Source organism: Tachyglossus aculeatus, chromosome 1 (genome assembly GCF_015852505.1).
Source record: "Tachyglossus aculeatus isolate mTacAcu1 chromosome 1, mTacAcu1.pri, whole genome shotgun sequence".
Lineage (NCBI taxonomy): Eukaryota > Metazoa > Chordata > Mammalia > Monotremata > Tachyglossidae > Tachyglossus > Tachyglossus aculeatus.
The window spans coordinates 142,850,324-142,877,588 of record NC_052066.1 but is presented as its reverse complement, the minus strand read 5'-3'; the positions used below and the strand labels follow the sequence as shown (position 1 = coordinate 142,877,588).

The 27,265-nt window shown below is 44.3% G+C and overlaps 1 protein-coding gene across 2 annotated transcripts in view; it reads left to right on the top strand.

The window, feature by feature from the left end:
- Positions 1 to 226: 226 nt before the first annotated feature.
- The window catches only part of TMEM87B (transmembrane protein 87B), a 49,475-nt gene continuing 22,436 nt past the window's right edge, over positions 227 to 27,265 (top strand). The window contains exons 1-11 of one of the 2 annotated variants that reach the window (XM_038743279.1): positions 227 to 368; positions 3,314 to 3,374; positions 6,301 to 6,392; positions 9,342 to 9,476; positions 12,053 to 12,109; positions 13,153 to 13,246; positions 16,137 to 16,198; positions 18,702 to 18,885; positions 18,982 to 19,081; positions 19,735 to 19,828; positions 22,584 to 22,655. In XM_038743279.1, the coding sequence (XP_038599207.1) occupies positions 255 to 368; positions 3,314 to 3,374; positions 6,301 to 6,392; positions 9,342 to 9,476; positions 12,053 to 12,109; positions 13,153 to 13,246; positions 16,137 to 16,198; positions 18,702 to 18,885; positions 18,982 to 19,081; positions 19,735 to 19,828; positions 22,584 to 22,655 (1,065 nt within the window). In that variant the 5' untranslated portion in view covers positions 227 to 254. The remainder of the gene's footprint in view (positions 369 to 3,313; positions 3,375 to 6,300; positions 6,393 to 9,341; positions 9,477 to 12,052; positions 12,110 to 13,152; positions 13,247 to 16,136; positions 16,199 to 18,701; positions 18,886 to 18,981; positions 19,082 to 19,734; positions 19,829 to 22,583; positions 22,656 to 27,265) is intronic. The other variant, XM_038743280.1, reaches the window with a different exon arrangement.

The window sequence follows — 27,265 nt, the reverse complement described above, 5'->3', positions numbered from 1 at the left end:
AGTGGCTCAGGCGCCCGACGCATGCGCGCAGGCCCCGCCCCCTCCCTCGCGCCATGGCTCCGTCGGCCGCGCGCTCCCCCGGGCGCGCGGGCGGCGGGTCACGTGGCCTCCGCCTCGCTCCGTGGGGCGGGCGCGCGCACGCGGGCGCGCGGGTGGGCGGGGCCCGGCCGCGTGGCAGGTGAGGGCGGGGCGCGCGCTCCCTCCCTCCGTCCCTCCCTCCTGCCGGCCCGCCCGTGCGGGCCTCGGGTGAGGAGATGGCCGGCCGCCTCCTCCGCTTCCTCCTCCCCCTCTCCTTCGTCCTCCTCCTGCTGCCGGTGGGCGCCGGAGCCGTGCCCGAGCCCGGACGGTGGGACGCCAACGTCGGCTACGTAAGTGGCGTCCGCGCGGGCGGCCCGACGGCGGGGGGTGGGGAGAGGGAAATGGAACGGCGCGCGCGCCCCCCGGGGGCCACGTGACTGCGCGCGGCGCCCGGGGGCCACGTGACCCCGCGCGCCCCACCCAGGGGCCACGTGACCCCGCGCGCGCGCCCGCCGGCGGCGGACCACGTGACACCCCCCACCCCCCCCTCCCCTTTCGCGGCCTGTTCCCTCACGGGCCCCTGCTGTGTTCGTGGGGATGATAATTAACCGTGATAATAATCATGATGACCGTGTTCGTGGTGGTGATAATAACGATAATAATAATAATAATAATAATAATAATAACGATGATATTGGCATTTATTCATTCATCGTGAATATTAAGCAATTTTGTGTGACTCTGCGTCCGCTTTATAAAGTGAGCACTCCTTCAGTTGAAGCCCTTTGGATTCAATCAATCAATCAATCATATTTATGGAGCGCTTACTGTGTGCAGAGCACTGTACTAAGCGCTTCGGAAGTCGAAGTTGGCAACGTATAGAGACGGTCCCTACCCAACAGTGGGCTCACAGTCTAAAAGGGGGAGACAGAGAACAAAACCAAACATACTAACAAAATAAAATCAATCAATCATATTTATTGAGCGCTTACTATGTGCACAGCACTGTACTAAGCGCTTGGGAAGTACAAGTTGGCAACGTATAGAGACGGTCCCTACCCAACATTGGGCTCACAGTCTAAAGGGGGGAGACGGAGAACAAAACCAAACATACTAACAAAATAAAATGAATAGATATGTACAAGGAAAATTAATAAATAGAGTAATAAATATGTGCAAACATATATCCATATGTACAGGTGCTGTGGGGAAGGGAAGGAGGTAAGATGGGGGGGATGGAGAGGGGGATGAGGGGGAGAGGAAGGAAGGGGCTCAGTCTGGGAAGGCCTCCTGGAGGAGGTGAGCTCTCAGCAGGGCCTCAATCAATCGTATTGAGCGCTTACTGTGTGCAGAGCACTGTACTAAGCGCTTGGGAAGTACAAGCTGGCAACATATAGAGACAGTCCCTACCCAAGAGATGACAGATGACTGATGACTAAAAATCATCTGTATATATGTATATATGTGTGTACATATTTATTACTCTATTTTACTTGTACATATTTATTCTATTTATTTTATTTTGTTAATATGTTCTGTTTTGTTGTCTGTCTCCCTCTTCTAGACTGTGAGCCCGCTGTTGGGGAGAGACAACAGCCCTCGTCCCCCTCTCCATCCCCCTCATCTTACCTCCTTCCCTTCCCCACGGCACCTGTATATATGTGTATATGTTTGTACATATTTATTACTCTTTTTATTTATTTATTTTACTTGTACCTATCTATTCTATTTATTGTATTTTGTTAGTATGTTTGGTTTTGTTGTCTGTCTCCCCCTTCTAGACTGTGAGCCAACTGTTGGGTAGGGACTGTCTCTATATGTTGCCAACTTGTACTTCCCTAGCGCTTAGTACAGTGCTCTGCACACCGTAAGCACTCAATAAATACAATTGATTGATCGATTGATTGGCATAGGTAGAAGCTAATCAGGTTGGACACAGTCCCTATCCCACATGGTGCTCACGGTCTTAATCCCCACTTTGCAGATGATGAAACTGAGGCATCGAGACGTTATTCATTCAATCGTATTCATTGAGCACCTACTGTGTGCAGAGAGCACTGTACTGAGCGCTTGGGAGAGTACATTGCAACAATAAACAGACACAGTCCCTGCCCACGAGTTTACAGTCTCGAGGAATATGAAAGATACAACAGTTGCATAGACAGTGAGATACTGAAAACAAAGAATTAGCTAATTTTGTTATGTGACTTGCCCAGGGTCACATAGCTGACAAATGGCGGAGCCAGGATTAGAACCCAGGTCCTCTGACTCCTCCCCTCATCCCCCTCCTCCCCTCCTCCTTCTCCCTGTGAAAGGGATCTAGATTCCCTGATCAGTTCCCAGGAGAGTCCAGGGTGGAGTTGCCAGGCCCTTATTCACTCATTCAGTCGTATTTATTGAGCGCTTACTGTGGGCTGTACTAAGGGCTTGATCCTGTATTGTATTGTCATAGAGGACTCTCCCAAGCACTTAGTACAGTGCCCTGCACGCAGTAAAGCGCTCAGTAAATACGATCGAATGAATGGACCATGTATTTCGTCCCCTTTCTTCCAGCGTCACATTCTGCCAAAGAAGATGCCCATTCCCTAATTCCTTCACCAAAATTCAGTCAAAACACACATTCCGGCTGAATTGTTAAATAATTTAGCACTTTATACTGTAAGCGCTTAGTACAGTGCTCTGCACACAGTAAGCGCTCAATAAATACGATTGATGATGTTCTTGATAGTGCGATCATGTCTATCAGAGGGTGCGTGTTTACTAGATTATGCATACGAGCACGTATTTAAAATAAGTCCTGGTAGTATAGGTGGAAGTGAAAAGAAAGCAGGCCTGAGAGTCCGAGGACCTGGGTTCCAATCCCACCTCTGCCAGTTGTTTTCCGTCCCTTAACGTGCCACATTTTCCTCCTCTGTCAAATGGGGATTGTTCTCCTTTCTACTTGGACTGTGAGCCCTATGTAGGGCAGGGACTGTGTCCAGTCTAAATTAGCTTGTATCTATCTACCCCAGTGCTTAGTACAGTGCCTAGCACATAGTAAGCACTTCACCATTTAAAAAAAGGGTTTGATTAATAAATGGATTTGTAATCTTATCGCCGAAGCAAGGTAGTCAGTGGTATTTTCTGTGATTCTGACCATTTCTGACCCAAAGAGTATGTCCCTTATCATGTGACAAGATTGTGTCTCGTCTTTTGTATTTAAACAAGGGCGCTGCCGTTTAATATCAAAAATTATTTGAAAAGTGCTGTTGGCCTTCTTCAGATGGTTATGTAATATGTGTATTTTTCCTTTTAGGGCTCCAAGCCACTAATATTTAGAAAAACCATGTTTAATTCGACTGAGATCAAGCTTAAAAGTAAGTACTGCATCATCTTAGGTTTTCAATGAGCGTAGTTATTATTCACTAAAGCAAAATTTTTTAAAAAAAATTTCTCGAGATCATGGAATCAAAGCATAGAGTATTTGCCAGTTTATATTTTTCTATCGATGCTCTGAATGTTGAGCAATCTTTGCTGTAATAGCCTCATCCAAAAGAATCTCCAGAAAAAAAATCCATGCACATTTTCCATGATGTTGAACTGACTTCTAAGATGTTACACACCAAAACTTGGTTGGTTCTCATTGTTTTTTTATAATAAAATTTTGCACTTACTCTGTTTTCTTCCATGGCTCTAAAAAGATCCTGGTTTTTTAAAGTGTACAGTTTGTCTGGGTCTTATCCCAGTGGGACATCAGGTCCATTTTCAGTCTCTTTTTTGATAACTACCCGGGAGCACTACACGTATGGGAGTTTTTTCTGTCCAAGTCCACCTCCTGCAGCCCAGGGGATAGGAGAGAGCCAGAACTGTGGTCCAGGGAGAAGACCCCCTCTCCCCCCACCCCTCTTCCTCTCCTCCCTCTCCTCCCTCTCCCCCTTCTCTCTCTCCTCCTTCTCACTCACCTCCTTCTCTCTCCTCCCTCTCCTTCTCCCTCTCCTTTTCCTCCCACTACTTCTCCCTCTCCCTCTCCTCCCTCTTCCTCTTCCTCTCCTCCCTCTTCCCCTTTCTCTCTCCCTCTTCCCCGTTTCCTTCCTCTCTCCCATCCCTCTCCCTCCTCCCCTCCTCCCTCTCCTCTTTCTCTCTCCTCCCTCTCCCTCCTCTCCTTTCCGTCTCCTCCTCCTTCTCCCTCTCCTCCTTCTCCCTCTCCTCCTTCTCCCTCTTTCCCATCCTTCTCCTCCCTCTCCCCCATCTACTTCCTCTTCCCCTCCCCTCCTTTCCCCTCTCCTTTTCTCTCTCCTCATTCTCAATCAATCAATCAATCATATTTATTGAGCGCTTACTGTGTGCAGAGCACTGTACTAAGCGCTTGGGAAGTACAAGTTGGCAACATGTAGATTCTCCCTCTCCTCCCTCTCTATTTACTCCGTCCCCTCCCTCTTCTCCCTCTCGCCCTTTTCCCTCTCCTCCCTCTCACCCTTTTCCCTCTCCTCCCTCCCGCCCTTTTCCCTCTCCTCCCTCCCGCCCTTTTCCCTCTCCTCCCTCTCGCCCTTTTCCCTCTCCTCCCTCTCGCCCTTTTCCCTCTCCTCCCTCTTGCCCTTCTCCCTCTCCCCCTTCTTCCTCTCCTCCTCACCCCCCCTTCCCCTCCTCTCCCTCTTTCTCCTGGAATTTCTAGACTGTGAGCCAGCTGTTGGGTAGGGACCGTCTCTATATGTTGCCAACTTGTACTTCCCAAGCGCCTAGTACAGTGCTCTGCACACAGTAAGCGCTCAATAAATACTATTGAATGAATGAAATGCCCCTCGTATTGCTCTTTCCAGCGTTCTCTTCCTGAGTCCAGCTTCTGTCGCTCCTTGAATGCATTATGGGGTCATGGAAACCGAACCCTCGCTCCTCTCCATCAGAGCGGCAGTGGTGAGATCGAGGGGAGGAAAGGCCACCTGGTTCTCGTGTGAAGCGAGGGTTGTGCTTTTACAGAGCCTTATGGTCAGGAAACCCATTCTCAGTACTTACCGTACAATACGCTACATCCTGGCGAGCTCGTGTGGCCAGAAGCAGTGTGGCCTTGTGGATAGAGCCCAGGCCTGAAAGTCAGAAGGACCTGGGTTCTAATCCTGGCTCATCCACTTGTCTGCTCTGTGACCTTGGGCAAGTCACCTCACTTCTCTGGGCCCCAGTTCCCTCATCTGTAAAATGGGGATGAAGACAATGAGCCCTATGCAGGACAGGGATTGTGTCCAACCTGATTAACGTGTATCTATTCCAGTGCTTAGTACAGTGCCTGACACATAGTAAGCGCTTAACAAATACTGTGAAAAAAAAGAAAAGAACGTTCCCTATTCTGCCTTCATGTTTTACCCCGACATGAAGGGAAAATTTTGCATATGGAGAGTTGGGCGGGGTGGGTTGAGGGTGTCTCTCACAAAGGGATCGTTCACTATTGCCTGTGCACTTTGCTTTAATAATAATAATAATAATGATTTCATTTATTAAGCACTTACTATGTGCCAAGCACTGTTCTAAGCGCTGGGGAAGTTACAAGGTGATCAGGTTGTCCCACGGGGGGCTCACAGTCTTAATCCCCGTCTTACAGATGAGGGAACTGAGGCACAGGGAAGTGAAGTGACTTGCCCAAAGTCACACAGCTGGCAAGTGGCAGAACCGGGGTTTGAACCCAAGACCTCTGACTCCAAAGCCCGGGCTCTTTCCACTGAGCCACGCTGCTTCTCTGCTGCTTTAGTAGCATGATAGCAATTTGGGGGTGTATCATTTATTTTTAAATTGTACTTAAGTGCTTACTATGTATGTGCCAGGCACTGTACTAAGCACTGGGATAAGCTCTGGGAAGATGCATGATAGGTTGGACACAGTGCATATGTCTCCTGTGGGACTCACACGCTTTGATTTCGGACTGCTGCTTTCTTCTGAAGAGAAAAACCCGGCCCCCCAACTAAATCCCAAATCACCCTTCCCAATTAATGGCCATCCCAGTCTCCAGTCTGTAAGCTCCTTGTGGGCGAAGGTCGTGGCTATCAACTTTATCATATTATACCCTCCTGTGTGCCAAGAAGCGTGCTCCGCGCACAGTTAGTGCTCAATAAATACCATTAGTTGATTGAATTTTAGAATGTTGTCTTTTCACTTGGGGAAAAACTTGGTTTCACATTTTGAGTTCTTCAACGACAGGCTTTTCTGACGGCTGGAAAAAAAAATGTATTCTGTGAAAGCAGACGTTTTCTGTGAAAGCAGACGTTTGATCACGCATCAATCGTGCATGTAAAACTAGACTTTCTCTTTTTTTAATAGTTAATTCATTCAGCTGCCCCGATCCCGTGTCGTTTACCATAGAGTGGTTTCTGAAGTATCATGCCTGTCACAATGAATTTATCCACCTGGAAGTAAGTAAAACACAAGTGGTTACGCATCTTAGCTCCAGTTGAGAAGTGAGGCTACAAAAAGTTTGTACGCGAAAGGCTGCATGGTGCCAGAGTACAGCGTAAGAGAGTACTCTCACAACTCTTCACAGTAGTGGTCAATTAAGTGCTTACTTTGCGCAGAGCATTGTAAGAAGTGCTGGAAAGAATACACGCTGAGGAGTAGACAGGGTCCCTGGCCGTCTAGGGACTCACAATTTAAGTTGGGGAAAGGACCTAGGAATAATAATAGTAATCGTGGTTTGTGCCAGGCACTGTATTAAGCACTGGGGTGCATACAAGCCAATTGGGTTGCCCATTTTGCAGATGCGGTAACTGAGGCCCAGAAAAGTGAAGTGACTTGCCAAGGTCACACAGCAGGCATTTGGCGCAACAGGCATAAAGGGAGAGATTAGTACAAACCCATTGCCTGCTTCCTTGGATAGGGATGATACTGTGAGGATCAATGAAATGTTTTCAGGACTTTTAAGATCTCAGATTTTACTTTGTCCCTCTGTATAACTGTTTCACGGTTTTCACTGCCTCTAGTTTTTTAGTTATTTATAGACCTCCTTGTTTCCTGTTTAGTAAATTTATGGTCTAAATAAAGTTCAGGCGAGGTAAACCAAACATTGGGCAACAGACAGGCAGTGCGCTTGAGTTATGTTTGGCTGAATGTGTCACAGGATATTACATATCTTGGCCAGAATTGCTGTAGTTTCCACACTGCTCTACAGGGTTTATAATCTTGTAAAAAAAAATTTCAGCTGCCAGCATCGAAGTATTGTCGGAACAAAAGCCTTGTAATAGTATGATACAACTCTGCTGTTGAAATCAGTAACACCTGTGTACATATTTTGTTTTGTTGTCTGTCTCCCCCTTCTAGACTGTGAGCCCATTGTTGGGTAGGGACCATCTCTTCATGTTGCCGACTTGTACTTCCCAAGCGCTTAGTCCAGTGCTCTGCACACAGTAAGCACTCAATAAATACGATTGAATGAATGAGTGAACGTCAGTCATATTTATTGAGCATTTACTATGTGCAGAGCACTGTACTGAGCACTTGGGAGAGTACAATATAACAAACACATTCTTTGCCCACAATGAGTTTGCTGGTCTAGATGGGGAGACAAACGTTAGAACAGTGCTTTGCACATAGTAAGCGCTTAATAAATGCCATTATAATTATTATAAATGAAATTAAAGATATGTACAGAAGTGCTTTGGGTGTGGGAGAGGGGATGAATAAAGGGAGTAAATCAGGATGATGCAGAAGGGAGTGGAAGAAAAGGAAAAGAGAGCTTAGTTAGGGAAGGCCTCTTGGAGGAGATGTGCCTTCATTCATTCATTCATTCATTCATTCATTCAATTGTATTTATTGAGCGCTTACTGTGTGCAGAGCACTGTACTAAGCGCTTGGGAAGTACAAGGCAGCAACATACAGAGATGGTCCCTACCCAGCAACGGGCTCACAGTCTAGAAGGGGGAGACAGACAAGTGTCAAGTCATCAGAATAAATAGAAATAAAGCTAGATGCACATCATTAACAAAATGACTAGTAAATATGTACAAGTAAAAGAGAGTAATAAATCTGTACAAACATATATACAGGTGCTGTGGGGAGGGGAAGGAGATAGGGTGGGGGGGGGAGGGGGGAGGAGGAGAGGGAAAAGGGGGCTCAGTCTGGGAAGGCCTCCTGGAGGAGGTGAGCTCTCAGTAGGGCTTTGAAAGGAGGAAGAGAACTAGCTTGGCAGAACTTCATTGGGACAAATTATGAAAATGTTGTTTAAGCTATTTTTTTCTAAAATCACTGGCTGAAGGAAAACAAAATCTGAATGAACTCTTCACTCACATATGCCTATCAAGCGTGCATGAAAGATTTATTCGTACACTTGTAAATCATGAATCCAAATGCTTATGCCAGGATGCTCAAACTGTGGCATGTATGGGCTGGTACTCACACAAGACTTCAACCTATCATCTACAATCAACTAAATGAATCTTAGCCATTGTCAAATCAATAGGCTAATGTGTAGACATGACAGTCCAACCATCAACACAACAACCGATAACGCTCAACTTAAGCCTTCGAAAAGACTTTAAAGGGGCAGAGAGTAAATCCTGGAAGAAACACTAGGTAATAGGAAGCAGGGTCTCTGTCAGTGATAATTGCACTTAAGCACTTACTATGTCAGTTGTATTAAGAGCTTACTGTGCGCAGAGCACTGTACTAAGCGCTTGGGGGGATACATTATAACAGTAAACAGATAAATTCCCTTCCCACAGCGAGCTCACAGTCTAGAGGACTTTACAGTGTAGTAATTATTACTGTGTACTCTATTGTAGTAGCAGCAGCATTCGTTGAGCGCCAGTTGGTGCAGTGCACTGTACTAGATGCTGGGGAAGTACCGAAAAACCAAATGACCCATTCCCTGCCGACGGAGTTTATCTGGTCAATTGACGATCTGCGCCATAATAATAATAAATAATGATGGCATTTGTTAAGCGCTTACTATGTGCACAGAATGATGGCATTTGTTAAGCACTTACTATGTGCAAAGCACTGTTCTAAGCGCTGGGGAGGATACAGGGTGATCAGGTTGCTCCATGTGGGGCTCACAGTCTTAATCCCCATTTTACAGGTGAGGTAACTGAGGCATAAAGAAGTTAAGTGACTTGCCCAAAGTCACACAGCTGACAAGCGGCTGGGCTGGGATTTGAACCCATGATCTCTGGCTCCCAAGCCCGGGCTCTTTCCACTGAGCCACGCTGCTTTGCAGACCTTCCGTAGTGAACAGGATTTCAGGGTTTAAATCAGAAAGTGAATGATGGGATAAAAATATTTTCATCTTGCCATTCTCTGATTCGTTCTTTTTCCTGCAATTCATTGTAATACAAATGTGTGATCTAAAGGTCTTTTTTTTTTCTGGCTAGGATATGTTGGGAAAAAATCCCATCACTGGTGATAAAGACTTCTGTGCCGATTATCTCCAAGGAAAGCATTGTATAAAACAAAAAAATGAAAACCTGAAGTGCGACAGTGAATTGCAGATATTTCCTATGTTGCATGTGAGTATTAAGCAATTTTGTGTGACTCTGTCTGCTTTATAAAGTGAGCACTCCTTCAGTTGAAGCCCTTTGTATTCGATTTCACATGAGTAAAAATCATCTGTATATATGTATATATGTGTGTACATATTTATTACTCTATTTTACTTGTACATATTTATTCTATTTATTTTATATTGTTAATATGTTTTGTTGTCTGCCTCCCCCTTCCAGACTGTGAGCCCGCTGTTGGGTAGGGACCGTCTCTATATGTTGGCAACTTGTACTTCCCAAGCGCTTAGTACAGTGCTCTGCACACAGTGAGCGCTCAATAAAGACGATAATGAATGAATGAATCTCAACTTTAAAGACCCGATTTTTCAGTCTCTCTGTTGGAGATGTTCCATTTGCGTTTCTGTTGGATTAACTATGCCGAGTTCTTAAAAATGCTTCAAGACCTCACGCAAAAGCTTTCTCATCATTAAAATAATTGTGACTTGTTTGGTAGTCACAAGTCCGAGTTTAGTGTACGGTCTTGATTCTCAGATAAAGGCATTTCGCGAGGTGGTGGTTAGAAAATAAAATTGAAGCGACTAAGATATTTCATACTTATGTTCAGTCATTTCTATTTGATCCAATTTCCAACTTCTCAATGTGTTTTCATATTTTAGAAAGAAGGAGCAAATATCAATTCATATTAAAAAGCTTCCAAGCCATTATTCCTGCATTGGGAAGCGTAATTTCCCTGTTTTCAAACTGATTGACTCACCTACTCTAGAATCCTGGGCCCTTTTCTTCCTTTTCAAATGGTCACCATTCTCCAGGTCATAACCTCTGAGTGACGAGAGAAACACTGTTTCCCTCCGGGATATTTCTAGACTGTGAGCCCACTGTTGGGTAGGGACCGTCTCTATATGTTGCCAACTTGTACTTCCCAAGCGCTTAGTACAGTGCTCTGCACACAGTAAGCGCTCAATAAATACGATTGAATGACTAAATGTCACTTTTTAGAGGAGATTTTCCCCAGATAGAGTCCTGGAGTATTTGTAGGTGACGTTTTACAGTGGTGAAGCAATCAATGGTCTCTCACGTATTCAATCATTTGTATTTACTGTGTGCAGAATACTGTACTAAGCACTTGAGAGACTACGTATAGGTGACATTTTACAGTGGTGAAGCAATCAGTGGTCTCTCACATAGTCAATCATTTGTATTTACTGTGTGCAGAGTACTGTACTAAGCACTTGAAAGAATGCAATATAACAGACACGTTCCCTGCCCACAGCGAACTGACAGTCTAGAGAGGGAGACAGGCATTAATATAAATAAATAAATTGTGGGTTTGTACATAAGTCCCGTGAGGCTTGCGGGGAGATGAATAAAGGAAGCAAGTCAGGCCGATGCAGAAGGAAATAGGTGAAAAGGAAACTAGGGCTTAGTCACGGAAGGCCTCTTGGAGGAGATGGGCCTTCAATAAGGCTTCGAAGGTGGGGAGAGTCATTGTCTGTCAGATATGAAGAGGGAGGGCGTTCCTGGACAGAGCAAGGATAATAATAATAATAATAACAATAATAATAATAATGGCATTTATTAAGCACTTACTATGTGCAAAGCACTGTTCTAAGCGCTGGGGAGGTTACAGGGTGATCAGGTTGTCCCACGGTGGGCTCACAGTCTTAATCCCCATTTTACAGATGAGGTAACTGAGGCCCAGAGAAGTGAAGTGACTTGCCCAAAGCCACACAGCCGACCATTGGCGGAGCCGGGATTTGAACCCATGACCTCTAACTCCAAAGCCCAGGCTCTCTTCCACTGAGCCACGCTGCTCCTCTGTGTCTTCAAGGATGTGGGCAAGAGGTCAGCGGTGACATAGACGAGACTGAGGTAGTGAGAAGGTTGGAGGAGCCAAGTGTGCAGGCTGGGTTCTAGTAAGAGAGGAGCGAAGGGAGGTTGGCGGGAGCAAGGTGATGGAGTGCGTTAGAGGCAGGTCTGGCACGAATCTTGAAAATGGGTGGCTAGCGTGGGCGGGGAAGACCGCAGTGGCCAACAGGGCGGTCGCCCTGGCAACCGCCTGCTCGTCTAAGGTGGCTTGACCCCACTCTGCCACTGTGTTGTGGTCACCTTGGCTGTGAAAGGCTCAGAACAACAAATTGATGCATGCCGCATCCTTGCCTGACTAGCTACGTGTTGTGTCCACTGTTCCAGAGGACACAGGGATGAGAGCGTGCGAGCGCAACTGCACAAACCACTAGCCCTAGAATCACTTCTGTCATGTAGATTCTTGGAAGTATTGTGGGCAGGGAATGTGTTTATTGTTGTACTCTCCCAAGTGCTTAGTACAGTGCTCTGCACATAGTAAGCTCTCAGTAAATACAATTGACCGATGATGACGTCTCCATGCCCGAACCAAGGCTCACCTGTGCTCTACAACCAACGAGACTCCATCGTCATTAGCAAATCCAGAGGTCTCCTCCATTTTAGTTGGGTTAGCTGTGAGAAGCATTCAGTTTTCCCAAAAACACAGCTAACAGGCAGTTTCCCAAAAGTATACTGGAGAAAATAGTTTGGTGATCTCTCCATTTTTTTTCTTATTTCAGAAAAAAGGACAAATCACAACAAATATTAAAAAGCTTCCAAACCACCGAGGATCCACGGTAAAGTTTTAACCTTCATTTGTCTTAGAGGTTAGAGGTGCACAATTGACTGTAGCTAGAGAAACTATGCCCCTCGTTGAGGAATTGCCTCAGATACTAGATTAGTCAGGTGGGTTTTCTGCTGTTGGGTTCAGCTACCTTGTGAGCAGCTTTGAAATTATCATGGAAAGAAGGATTCACTCACCTTGATATTTTAAGGGGTTTTTTTTAATGGTATTGGTTAAACTCTCTGTATGTGCCAGGCACTCTGCTAAGCACTGGGATGGATACAAGCTAATCAGGTTGGACACAGTCCATGCCCCTCATGGGGCGCCCAGTTTTAATCCCCATTTTACAGATGAGGTCGCTGAGGCAAAGAGAAGCAAAATGACTTGCCCAGAGTCACACAGTGGAGCTGGGTTTCGAACCCAGGTCCTTTTGACTCCTAGGCCAGTTCTCTGTTTACTTGGCCAGGACAATATTCTTCTGCTGTTTTTGTGACTTTTAAATCCCTAGGAGCCACCATAGCGAGAAATCAGCAGTGCCAGGGAAGGAGAAGTATTGGCCAGGTCAGTGGTCAGCGGTCAGCAAGGAACTGACTTTCTTCAGGCAGCGAGGTCCGTTTGCCACCCCATGGGATTGAAACACCAATTATCCAGTGTTTGTGGCATCTGATTGGCCTAGAACAATTTCTGAAAGCTTCACTAGACTTCCAGAAGTTTGGAAATAAAATCGAGCTTGAGGGAACCCTAGTTAAAAGACAGCTCCAGAAGTAGGAAAGGGAAGTGGAAAACCAATGGTGACTTATTACCATCGAATTGGAGTCTTTTCTCGGGAAACGGGGGATTAGGAGTATGTCCCTGATGGAGAGAGATTTTTGACATTTTCTTGGACATGTTTGGCTGCCGCCATTTTTTTGTGACTGCTACAAATTAAAGATCTAGCTACTTCTTATTTGAAATATCGGATCAGTTTCAGCTAATAAAGTCTGGACTGCCTTTTATTTCAACAGTTTGGTAAAAAAAAAAGGGTACCCTGCCCTCCTTCTTCTTTCCATTTTTCAGGATGATGTTGTAGCCAAAACGTGGAGGGATGGCCCACATCTTTTCATTGTTTCTATCAAAACAGAAGAGAAAGCGAGAAACTGGAATTTGACCGGTATAATTTTCTGTTTGAAAATATTTCACCACCCAGAGCAGTATTGTATTTTTAACTGCCTTGCAATTGGAAAAGTTTTCTAATTCCCGATTGTCTAGCATTCATACTTATAACATGGAAGACATTCTCAGATTTCAAATCCTTGATTTTGTGATCACTTCCCCCACCCCGCCCCCACCCACATGTTACAGGCTTATGCCTCTTCCAATTTCAAAAGTCAGTTTTGTAGGTATCCTTGAATAAATTGTATCTGCTAGTTTTTTTTTTTTTGATGGCATTTATTAAGCACTTACTAAGCTTTTTTTTATGGTATTAAGTGCTTACTATTTGCCAGGCACTGTACTAAGCACTTGGGTAGATAGAAGTTAATCAGGTTGGACACAGTCCCTATCCCACATAGACCTCACAGTCTTAATCCCCATTTTACAGATGGGGTAAGAGAGGCACAGAGAATTTCAGTGACTTGCCCAAGGCCACCTAGCAGGCAAGTAGCTGGATTTGAACCCAGGTTCTTCTGACTTCCAGCCCCGTGCTCTGTCAGCTAGGCCAGGAGCTTTCATTCATTTGAGTGAAAACTTCTAAAATGTTAAAAGGGACAGTTTCCTCTAGGGTTTAATGAATAAAAAAAAAATCAAGGAGATGATGAATGAGACTAGTGTAAGGAAGCCCACCTCTCACCCAGCAGATTTTTGCAGTTATTTTGAGTATGGCATTATCAATTCCGGTGATCTTTCTGCCCATTACAGTGCCTATATTTTTCAGATTGAGGATAGCGAGGGGATTATTTCAGGTCGAGTTGTGATTTAGTGAGGCACATTTCAAATCGCATGTAAATCAAGTTGGAAGCATCATTTTATTAATAATACTACTACTAATATTAATAATTATGGTATTTGTTAAGAGTTTACTATATGTCAAGCACTGTTGTAAGTGCTGGGATACTTAACAATAGTAATGGCATTTGTTAAGCGCTTACTATGTGCAAAGCACTGTTCACAAGATCATTGGGGGCTTACATTATAAGCAGATGAGATAACTGAGGCCCAGAGAAGTGAAGTGACATCAATCAGTGGTATTTATTGAGTGCTTCCTTTCTGCAGGGCACTGCAGTAGCGGGTTGGGAGAGTTCCATGGAGCGGGCAGACATGCTGTCTGTCCTCAGAGAGTTTACAGTGTAGAGAATCGTTAATCTTCCAAAAGGTTATTCAGACCTTGTTGATTAGTGTTAAAGATCAAGGGTCCAAACTTCAGTAACAATAATAATACTAATAATGGCATTTATTAAGCGCTTACTATGTGCAAAGCACTGTTCTAAGCGCTGGGGAGGTTACAAGGTGATCAGGTTGACCCACGGGGGGCTCACAGTCTTAATCCCCATTTTACAGATGAGGGAACTGAGGCCCAGGGAAGTGAAGTGACTTGCCCAGAGTCACACAGCTGTCAGTTGGCGGAGCTGGGATTTGAACCCATGACCTCTGACTCCAAAGCCCGGGCTCTTTCCACTGAGCCACGCTGCTTTAACTACTACCTCACCTCACTACTCTCCTACTACAACCCAGCCCACATTCATCGCTCCTGTAATGCTCACCTTCTCACTGTGCCTCCATCTCATCGCCGACCTCTCGCCCATTTCCTTTCTCTGGCCTGGATCCCCTCCCTCCTCTAATCCGACAGACGATTACCCTCTCCACCTTTAAAGCCTTATCGAGGGCACGTCTCCTCCAAGAGGCCTTCCCTGACTAAGCCTCCCTTTCCTCTTCTCCCACTCCCTTCTGTGTCACCCTGATTTGCTCCCTTTGTTCTCTGCTCCCTCACCACCAGCCCCACAGCACGTATGTACCTATCTGTCATTTATTTATTTAATGTTAGTCTCCCCACCTCTAGACTGTAAGCTCATTGTGGGCAGGGAATGTGTCTGTTTATTGCTGAATTGTACTGTCCCAATGATAATAATAATAATAATAATAATAATAATGGCATTTGTTAAGTGCTTACTATGTGCAAAGCACTGTTCTAAGCACTGGGAGGGGGATACAAGGTGATCAGGCTGTTCCACATGGGGCTCACAGTCTCCATCCTCATTTTACAGATGAGGTAATAACTGAGGCTCAGGCAAGTTAAGTGACTTGCCCAAGGTCACACAGCAGACATGTGGTGGAGCCGGGATTAGAACCCATGACCTCTGACTCCCAAGCCTGTGCTCTTTCCACTGAGCCACGCTGCTTCCCAAGCACTTAGTTCAGTGCTCTGCACAGAGTAAGCGCTCAATAAATACAATTGAATGAATGAATGAACAGGTCAGTGCCAGTGGCAAAGATTGGTACCCCTCTCCTGAAGGTGGGCATTTGCCTTTCCAGGAGATGGGACACCATCCTTTGATCTCCATCTTCCCTTGGATTCACTTCTGCCATTTTTCCTTCCACGCCCCTCGCTCCTCTTCTTAGCCCCGCAGTACATGGATGTATATATATTTGTACATATTTATTACTCGATTTATTCATTTTACTTGTACATATCTATTCTATTGATTTTATTTTGTTAGTATGTTTGGTTTTGTTCTCTGTCTCCCCGTTTTAGACTGTGAGCCCACTGTTGGGTAGGGACTGTCTCTATATGTTGCCAACTTGTACTTCCCAAGCGCTTAGTACAGTGCTCTGCACACAATAACCGCTCAATAAATGCGATTGATTGATTGATTGCTGCTGTTGTTATTTTCTGATCAAGAAACCGAAGCCTGGTTTTTGGGTGTACCAGCACGACAGGCAGATTTGCACTCCACACCCCTTTTCTCCATTTGCGTTTTGTACAACGAGTTCGGAAACCTCAGGGAAATGAGTGTGTTTATCATTCAGGGCAAATAAATGACGGCAAGCTCGCTTTTCCTTTGCAGTTTCCGTTTCGATGCTGGGGCTTCATGGGTATATCTCGGCATCAGAGTGGCCTCTAATGATTGTAAGTATTTGTCACAAACTTTGCTCGTGTGGTTCTTAAAAATTCTCCCCTTCCCCCGAGACGGAGTTTCTATTCCAAGAAAGATAGGGAAAGTAAATATGCGATAAGTGAGTCCAGTATCCGTCCATCCATGGTATTTATTGAGTGCTTACACTGTGCAGAGCACTGTACAGTAGACTTGGGGGATTCATTCATTCATTCAGTCGTATTGATTGAGCGCTTACTGTGTGCAGAGCACTGTACTAAGCGCTTGGGAAGGACAAGTTGGCAACATATAGAGACGGTCCCTACCCAACAGCGGGCTCACAGTCTAGAAGGGATGTGATCCCTGTCCTCAAGGAGCTGACCGTTTACGTAGCTATAAAGGAGGCCGGGCTAAGTTTCCAGGCCCCCTTCAATCTGAGAAGCAGTGTGGCCTAATAGAGAGAGCACGTGCCTGGGAATCAGAGGGACCTGGGTTCTAGTCCCGGCTCCGCCCCTTGTCTGCTGTGTGATCTTGGGGAAGTCCCTTCACTTCTCTGTGCCTCAGTTCCCTCATCTGTAAAACAGGGATTAAGACTGTGAGCCCCACGTGGGACGGGGACTGTGGCCAACCTGATTAGCTTGTATCTACCCCAGCTCTTAAAACAGTGCCTAGCACATAGTAAAGTGCTTAACCAGTTGCCAACTTGTACTTCCCAAGCGCTTAGTACAGTGCTCTGCACACAGTAAGCGCTCAATAAATGCGATTGATTGGTTGATTGATTAACAAATACAGTTTAAAAAAATCTATGAACCAAGTTTTAAGGGTTTTGGCTGTAACTCTCCAATCATATAGAATTTTCCATGTACATGTAAGCTCATTATGGGGAGGGAACGTGTCTGCTAATTCTGTTGTATTATCCTCTCCCAAGCGCTTAGAGCAATGTTCTACACGTGGTAAGAGCTCAATAACTACCACCGATTGATTGATGCCAGTGCCTGAGTATGCCAAGCCAACTCTTTGCTAGCTCCTGCCCATTTCCAGCTTGGGCTTCCTGCACCCAAGACAGCAGGCCACCCTTTTCCCCCCTCAGTCAATCACCAGTATTTGCTGAGCCTACATTGTGCCCAGACTCTGTGCTAAACCAGAGGACTATAAACTGCTCAGAGATTGGAAAAATGGGTAAGGAAACAGCCCCAGGCAAACTCAAAACTCCCTATCTCTGCACCGCTATCTTTTATTCATTCATTCATTCATTCATTTAATTGAGAAGCAGCGTGGCTCAGTGGTAAGAGCTCCGGCTTGGGAGTCAGAGGTCGTGGGTTCTAATCCTGGCTCCGCCGCTTGGCAGCTGTGTGACTTTGGGCGAGTCACTTCACTTCTCTGGGCCTCAGTTCCCTCATCTGGAAAATGGGGATTAATCAATCAATCAATCGTATTTATTGAGCGCTTACTGTGTGCAGAGCACTGGACTAAGCGCTCGGGAAGCACAAGTTGGCAACGTATAGAGACAGTCCCTACCCAGCAGTGGGCTCACAGTCTAGAAATCTAGGATTAAGACTGTGAGCCCCACGTTGGACAACCTGGTCAACCTGTATCTCCCCCATCGCTTTGAACAGTGCTTGGCACATTGTAAGCGCTTAACAAATACCAAAATTATTATTATTATTTAATCGTATTTATTGAGCACTTCCTGTGTGGAGAACACTGTCCTAAGCGCTTGGGAGAGTACGACAGGACATTAAACAGACCCATTCGCTGCCCAATTTGTTCCATTTCATTCTTGGAAACAGCCTGGCCCAGAGAAAAAAGCTCGGGCCTTGAAGTTAGGAGACCTGGGTTCTGTCACGGCTCCACCAGTTGCCTGCCGTGTGACCTTGCGCAAATCACCGTGCCTCATTTTCCTCTTATCATCATCAATCGTATTTATTGAGCGCTTACTGTGTGCAGAGCACTGTACTAAGCGCTTGGGAAGTACAAGTTGGCAACATACAGAGACAGTCCCTACCCAACAGTGGGCTCACAGTCTAAAAGGGGGAGACAGAACAAAACCAAGCATACTCACAAAATAAATAGAATAGATGTGTACAAGTAAAATAAATAAATAAATAAATAAATAATTATTATTTATGTATGTAAAATGGGGATTAAATACTCGTTCTCCCTCCACTTAAACCGGGAGACCTGAATGGGATCGGAGATTGCTTCTGATCCGGTTATATTGTATCTACCCTGATGCTTAGTATAGTGCTCGGCACATAGTAACAACTACCACAATTCTTATGATTTCAACCTCACCTGTGGAAAGAGAGAGGCTGTGAACAGCCAGTTCTTTGGCCAAGGCCATTTCCCCTAGTCCCAGAAAATAGATAATTGTCATCATATTTGGAGGAGGAATTGTATAGTAAGGACATAGTAAGTACTCAGTAAATTCCACTGATTGATTGATAGAGTTGTTGAACAGAAAACCCACAATCATTTTTCTGGGCCAGTTGGACTGGAGTAGCTCACTGGATTGAAAACCTGAATTTGTCTTTACAGTTTTACATGGTGATGTGCATCCTTTACATTCTGTACGGTGTACTGTGGCTCGTCTGGTCCGCCTGTTACTGGAAGGATTTGTTGAGGATCCAGTTTTGGATCGCTGCTGTGATTTTCTTGGGAATGCTAGAAAAAGCAGTGTTTTATGCAGAATATCAGAACATCAATACCTCCGGACTTTCATGTAAGTTGCTGACGCCGTCCCAACACGCACCAGTATTTACTGCTTTGAAACACAAGTGGATGGAGAGATTTGTTTGTTTTTTTTTTCCCCCCCCAGCCCAGGGTCTCTTGATATTCGCCGAATTGATCTCTGCAGTTAAGAGGACATTAGCACGTCTCCTTGTAATCATTGTGAGCTTGGGCTATGGCATCGTGAAGTAGGTATCGGTACAGCGCAGTGCTGTAGAGTCACCAACTTTTGTTTGCATGCTAATCCAATATCGATATTTTCTGTATCATCACAGAGACTGTAGATTCTATGCAAAATTAGCTGAAATTTATTACTGCCACTTCTGCTCCTTTCCTCTGTTTTAGATAAGCACGAAATCATTTGTGATCTGTCTCATTGGTCGTTTTCATAGGAATGTTAGTCGGTCAGTGGTGTTTTTATGCACCAGTTCCTCAGGCTTACTGGTGAGAAGCAGCATGGCATAGTGGAAAGAGCCCGGGCTTGGGAGTTAGAGGCCGTGGGTTCTAATCCCGGCTCCGCCACTGATCAGTTGTGTGACTCTGGGCAAGTCACTTGACTTCTCTGTGCCTCAGTTCCCTCATCTGTAAAATGGGGATTAAGACTGTGAGCCCCACATGGGGCAACCTGATTACCTTTTATCTACCCCAACGCTTAGAGCAGTGCTCGACACATAGTAAGCACTTAAGAAATGACATCATTATTATTATTATTATCATCATTATTAAATTATTATTATTATTCAATAATTTGAATACCTCGTTATTTAACAGCTCTAGCAGCACTTTTTTTTTGTTTTCTCATCTACCTGTGCTAATGTTTTGCTTTTTTTCTTTGATCTAGACCTCGTTTAGGAACAGTTATGAATCGAGTAGTAGGACTGGGTGGACTCTACTTCGTTTTTGCAGCCATCGAAGGCATTATGAGAATTATTGGGGTAAAGAAATGAGTTTTCTTCATTAGTTCGATTTAAGTATGTTCTTTGCCACTTGGTTAAGTGTAGTGTTCACTTTCCCTGGCCAGTTTCTTCAATATGAAGTGATGCTCTACATAATTTTCTTAAAAAGTTTCATTCTGAACAAGGGGGAAGTTTCCTGTGGAACACTGCTGAATTTTGAATAAAGCCAAAGGCAAGCTCAGTTCGAATTTTCTGGTAATAGTAGAGAAGGATGAAGACTTTCCACTATGATACGCTTTAATTGAATAAGTATTAGTCCACAGTCATTTACTCATTCAGTCATAGTTATTGGGAAGAATACACATCCCACTTAGTGGTGGTACAGAGAGTGTATAAAGTGTGTACAAAGCACTGTACTAAGCATTTGGAAAGAGTACACATCCCACTTGTCAATCAGTCAGTGGTATTTATTGAGCTCTTACCATGTGCAGAGCACTGTTCTAAGCATTTAGGAAAGTACAGTATAACAATATAAAAGACATATTCTCTGCCAACAGTGATCTTACAGTCACTTGCCTTCAGGTAACTTGTAATAAGCAATTACCTCGATCTCCTTCTCCCATATGGCGTTCTGGGTTAAATCTGTTACTCCCATCTCTGATAGCTGTCTTTCAATAATCTGTGTTCATTGGGGAATAGGATAATTTGTATAAAAGAGGTGCTAGCAGTTTGCCTTTTCTTCACTTTCTCATGGAGTTGGTGAGAAGCAAGGGCATAGCCAAAAAGAAGGTATCTGGGACAACGAATAATCATCAGATCAATTTCTATGTTCCCAAATAAGAATATTCAGTGGCTGACTCCCCAAATTGTAGATTACTCATGGCCTTCATTTCTCCCTCCTGCTGCTTGCTGTCGTACTGTGTCCTTGTGTATTAGCACCTCCACAGAGAAAGGTGTCGTAACTCAGATCAGAAAATTTTCCTTCCTAAAGAGCTCTGCTACAATGTTTACATGGATAAGAGGCTGGAACTATTGACTAAAATTAGATTTTTGAGAGCCCCGAACAGCTATATTAACTATACAGATAATCAGGAGTTGCCCGGAATGAAATTCCCAAAAGGAAGCTATGAAAGTGGTTGAAAAAGTCAGGACTGTTGTTGAAGATCTTTGTTTCCATTATTTCGCATATGCACATACATGAGGTACAGTACAGAAGTAATGCCTCACCGTGAGCCCCACGTGTGACAACTTGATGACTGTGTATCTACCCCAGTGCTTAGAACAGTGCTTGGCACATAGCAAGCACTTAACGAACAACGAACACCACCATTATTATTATTATTTCCTCAAATATGCCTATGAATGTGAAAATTACATGAAGTACGTACATAGTTGTGGCATAAGTTTTTATATGTATTCTCCAACTCCTTTGAAACCTCCCCCTTTTTCTTTTTCTACCCTCGCTTTGGCCAACTTAGAACCAGGTCCTACTTGCCTCAATTGTCAAACGCTTTGCTACAACACTGTTACCTGTTTCTAAACTTTCTTATCGAGACATCTTCATTAAAATGTTGTCACTGTAGTCTGTCCGTCGGTGAGTCAAAGATAAATCCATCAACGTCCTTATTGAACACTTACTGTGTGTAGAGCACTGTTCTAAGCGCTTGACCCAGTAGCGCTAAGCTTATTCCTGGTCCTAGTTTTTTTTTGTGTTTTTCCGTGACCATAATCACCTCCTCAGTGCACAGGCTGATGGGTGGCTACTTGCTTAGCAGCTCTGGCGTGCAGAGGAGATACTTTTGGTGAGAATAAATTAAGCTACAGCCTCCCAGCTTCTGTAATAATAATAATGTTGGTATTTGTTAAACGCTTACTATGTGCCAAGCACTGTTCTGAGCACTGGGGTAGATACAGGATAATCAGATGGTCCCACATGGGGCTTACAGTCTTCATCCCCATTTTACAGATGAGGTAACTGAGGCACAGAGAACTTAAGTGGCTTGCCCAAGGTCACACAGCTGACAAGTGGCAGAGCCGGGATTAGAAACCACAACCTCTGATTCCCAAGCCCGGGCTCCTTCCACTAAGCCACGCCGCTTCTCTGATGTTTCCTCTTACTGCTTATCCTCATCTCCATCACCATCAGGGAAGCAGCATGGCATAGTGGATGGAGCCCAGGCCTGGGAATCACAAAGTCACGGGTTCTAATCCCAGCCCTGCCACTCATCGTGTGTGTGGCTTTGGGCGAGACACTTCACTTCTGAGGCTGTTCATTCATTCATGCATTCAGTCACTTACTGTGTGCAGAGCACTGCGGGGCTGTTCGTTTGGACCCATGATACGATGCTCATTGACGCATCAAAGAAACTTTTAATTTGACCAGGCAGGAGACGCATGCATTTCATCGAAGTGCTCTGCACACAGTAAGCGCTCAATAAATACGATTGATGATGATGATGATGATGATCGAAGCCCACCTACACTGCTGTGGTTATTGGATAAAGAAGCAAGAGCTATTACTTTTTACCTGACGGTCATAGATCGTGATGACTTGTTTATATGCAGTGGTTATCGTTAGAATAATAATCTTGAGAATAATATATTTTTTTCCAAATGAGCTTGCCAGGGATGAGTGAAAAATCAAAGTCAATGAGTAGCCCATCTCTGGCTCAACTCGCTTTGTGAGCGTCCTGAAGTGGAAAGTCGTTTAACTTTTTTTTGGCCCAGATAAATTGCTCTCCTCAGTGATTAACTTGTCATGCTTGGTTACATGCTTTTTTTTCATTGTTTTTAGGGTGCTAATCATGTGGCTGTTCTTGTTTGTGATATTATTTTAGCAGTCATTGACTCCATTTTTGCATGGTTCATATCCTTTAACGTGCCCTTTAATAAAAGAGGAAAAAAAAAACCCCTCAAGGTTGAAAATGAGAAAATAAGGAATTGAAGATAATGACCATTGTGTTTTTCATTTCTGCTTAATGCAGGGATCTAGTGGCAGGTAAGAGGGTGGGATCTAATCTAAAAAAAGTTTTGCCCTCCTACATCGTCAGCTACAGTGACCGAAAATTAGATAATTTAGAGAGAGATTTACACGAAACGGAAGGGGAAAACAATTCTGACAGTCGTGTTCTGAAAATACAGAAATATTGCGGAATGCAATTTTTCATAGGCTAGATGCTCCTAATGTCTTGGATGATCCTAATGAGTCCTGCTTGGAAGCAGAGGGTTGATCCGAATGGACACTTTGAGCTCCCTCCCAGCTCTCTGTGCTTTTCTAGCCATAGGGGGAATGGTAACCTCTTCTGTTTCCCAGCTCATCTTCCCTGAGCAGAACGTGCCACTCTGGAGGAAGGGAGGGATGCAAAATTTTGAGAAGCATCATGCAGATCAGTTGGGAGAATGCAGGTGATTTTAACCATTTCAGTTGGACTTTCCAGACCAGCAGATTTCATTCTCGTAGCTAACGTTTCTTTGCCGCAGTCTTTTTACGTTCACCTTTCTTTGGTTCAGTTTTCTGCAGTTGACCCACGGTGCTCTTGCTTCTCCCCACCCCCTGCAGCTTGTAGTTAAACCAGTTCCTCTTTTCACTAGGACCTTAGAGGTCTCCGTGGAGGAAATGATTGTTGTGACTTTTAGGTAGTTTTCCTTCTAAAGCTAAGAATTCTTCTTAAGCTGTGATTTTTTTTTTTTAAAGAGTTTTGTTAGCTTATAGACATTTTAGCTTTTTGCTGAAGTCTTTAGTTTGACACACAGGGCTATCGCTTTAAGGCCTAAAAGTTTAATTTAGAAATGGCAACTAATTCAGTTTTCAGAAGTGAAGGATGTCCCCCTCGTCCCTCTCTCCATCCCCCCCATCTTACCTCCTTCCCTTCCCCACAGCACCTGTATATATGTATATATGTTTATACATATTTATTACCCTATTTATTTATTTTACTTGTACATATCTATTCTATTTATTTTATTTTGTTAGTATGTTTGGTTTTGTTCTCTGTCTCCCCCTTTTAGACTGTGAGCCCACGGTTGGGTAGGGACTGTCTCTATATGTTGCCAATTTGTACTTCCCAAGCGCTTAGTACAGTGCTCTGCACATAGTAAGCGCTCAATAAATACGATTGATGATGATGATGATGTTGGATAGAGCACCATTTCTGAAGCCCTTACAAATTGGAGTCCTAAATTCCTATACCGAGGAATCTTTTCGTTCATTTTTTGTCAAATGCTCTTCAGTATCCACTGAAGTTTTTCAACCTTCTTTAAAAATGTTTAAACGTCCCATTATTTCAAGCCTTAAAACTTCAGACTGTGCTATGCATGCAATGGGTGTGGAGCAAGCATAGTCATCTGCCTAGAGTGGAACAAAATTCAATGAAAGATTCTATTATTGCAAGATGAGGGCTGATTCTTAATCATCCTATGTGTAATCCAACAGCAATCCATCCTAAGAACACTCGTGTCCCAGAAAACTTTGATATTTCACCAATTTTTGGCTTTATAAACAAACCAAAAGTCTGTCATAAAAGCAAACTATATGCATATATTTTTTTTTCAAATGTCAGCGATGAGTGAAACTTTAAGGTTCACGAGTAGGGTTTCTCTGACCCAATTTACATGTCATTAGCAAGTACAGCAACTAGAGGTGGAGAGTTATGAGGAGAAGATTTCATATAAAACCAAATAAATTAGATTAGACATCCATCACCACACCGTCTTCCCCCAGAGTCCAGAGAGGCTCTCTGGTGAAATAATCCAACATTTATCCAATTACGTACCTGAGGATGTGTGTGTAAATAAATATGCTCTCGAGTAGGTTTTCATGGCCAGTAATAGAACAGTGCTGTGCACACAGTAAGCACTCAGTAAATATGACAGATGGATTAATAGATTTAGAAGATTTCTATTTCCAAGCACACCAAACCAAGTCACTACATGCTGAAGACCTCTGGTTGACATTTCATTGGCCATCTTTGAGATAGTTCAGGGTTTTTTTTTTGTCTAAATGGTATTTTTTAAGTGCTTACTGTGTGCCATTGCAATCTAATAAGCACTGGGTAGATCCAAGCTAATCAGGTTGGACACAGTCCCTGTCCCACATGGGGCTCAAAGTCTTCATCCCCATTTTACTGATGAGCGAACTGAGGCACAGAGCTGTTAAGTGACTTGCCGAAGGTCACACAACAGACGAGTGGCAGAGCCAGGATTAAAACCCAGGTCCTCTAGACTCCCGGGCCCATGCTCTTCATTCATTCATTCTTCCAATCATATTTATTAAGCACTTAGTATGTGCAGAGCACTGCCCTAAGCACTTGGGAAAGAACAATACAACAATAAACAGTGAGTTCACAGTCTACTCTGTGAGTACAGTCTACCCTTTGAGCTCTTTGCAGTAGCCCACATGACTGCTCTGTTCAGAGATGTGTTAGGATCCATAGGGCATTTAACCAGCCTCGAAAGGAAACATAAATGAAATGTTTCATTTCATAAATGAATGTTTTGTTAATATGTTTTGTTTTGTTGTCTGTCTCCCCCTTCTAGACTGTGAGCCCACTGTTGGGTAGGGACCATCTCTATATGTTTCCAACTTGTAGTTCCCAAGCGCTTAGTACAGTGCTCTGCACACAGTAAGTGCTCAATAAATACGATTGAATGAATGAATGTTTGCAGTTAGGTACTTCATGACTCCCATAGCCCAGCACCAGTTTGGATGGAAAATTTCTAGTCCAGTCAAGAGATTTGCAATAGCACCAACAAGATCCTTGGCGTCATGGCTTAGTGACAAGAGCATGGTCTTGGGAGCTGGAGGATGTGGGTTCTAATCCCGGCTCTGCCACCTGTCTGCTGTATGACCTTGAGCAAGTCGCTTTACTTCTGTGTGTCTGTTACCTCATCTGTCAATTAATAATAATTACGGTATTTGTTAAACACTTAGTGTGTGCTAAGCACTGGGGTAGATGTAGGATGGGGTAGGGGTAGGTTGTCCTACGTGGGGCTCACGGTCTTCATCCCCATTTTACAGTTGAGGTAACTGAGGCACAGAGAAGTTAAGTGGCTTGCCCAAGGTCACACAGCAGACAAGTGGCGGAGCCGGATTACAACCCACATCCTCTGACTCCCAAGCCCTTGCTCTTTCCACTAAGCCACATTACTTCTGTGAGCCTCATGTTTTACAGGAACCGTGTCCAACCTGATTATCTTGTATCTACCCCAGCACTTAGAACAGTGCTTGGCACATAATAAGGGCTAAACAAATGTCGTAAGTACTATTATTATTCGTGTTCTGACAGTAAACCAACCTGGAAACAGAATAATTGGAGAAATGGTCAGGAGTGGAAATACAACCACGTGTTTGAACGACGGAGTCGCAGCAGAATTCCAGTCCTACCCAGATCCCCTCCAGGCTGTGCACTAAACAATCATATGATTATCTTACGTCTTAATAATCATATGATTATTACGTCTCCAGTGTCTAGCACAGCGGCTTGGCACATAGTGAAAGCATGCTAAATGCCGTAACTAACATAGAACAACATGCTCCTTGACCCTCACATGGGATCGTCGATTCTGCAGTAATATTGGAAACATGATTTCACCCAGCTTACCAGTTGCAGATACTCAATTTTCCGGGGAAAGCACTCAGATGTTTCATACTTAAAAGAGCACTGCACTAGGAGATAATTTAACCTGAAGCCATTACAGTCAGCTGCCATGACCAGAATCGTCTTGAAATGTCCAGTGAAACCAGGCAAAATGTCAATTAGCACAGTTCAACAAAGAGCCAAAAGACAACTGTATTTACAGATGGACACTGTGTATGTATTGCTTGTATTATGTAAAAAACTTTGGAAAATTCGCAAGTCCTTTTGCCTTTTCAGCTACGCTCTTGAGTTTTGGGTTTTCTGATAACAGTGCATTTGACCAGTATTAATAATTGACGCATTGTCCATTTCTCCCAAGGGTAGGTTGCAGGCAAGGATGTGAGGAATGACATATTTGGTTATGGTATGGATGATTTGGGCTGGATAGGGCCAGATGAAGTCCTTCCCCAAAGCAAGACCAAGTCCAAAGGACCATTCTTATGCTGATAATAATAATAATAATAATGACGGCATTTGTTAAGCGCTTACTATGTGCAAAGTACATGAAGCCAGCGCTGCCCTCCCCAGCAATCCTCTGCCTGCAGAAAGAGGAACTTTTCCACCTGGCCTGCCCAAATGCATCCAACTCTGCTCCTCTCATCTCTCCTGCATCTGAACTGCCGCTTCTGGGCCCTTTACTCTCCTCTCTCCAACTCTGCTTCCATTTGGGCCAGAGAGAGAGGCTCTCTGGCTCGAGGGGCAAAATTAGGGATCAATCAGTTGAGCAGTGCAATTTATTGAGCGCTTACTGTGTACAGAGCACGGTGTTAAGCACTGGGGAGGGTACAGTACGATAGAGTCGGTAGACACGTTCCCTGCCCACAGAGGGAATGAGAAAAGA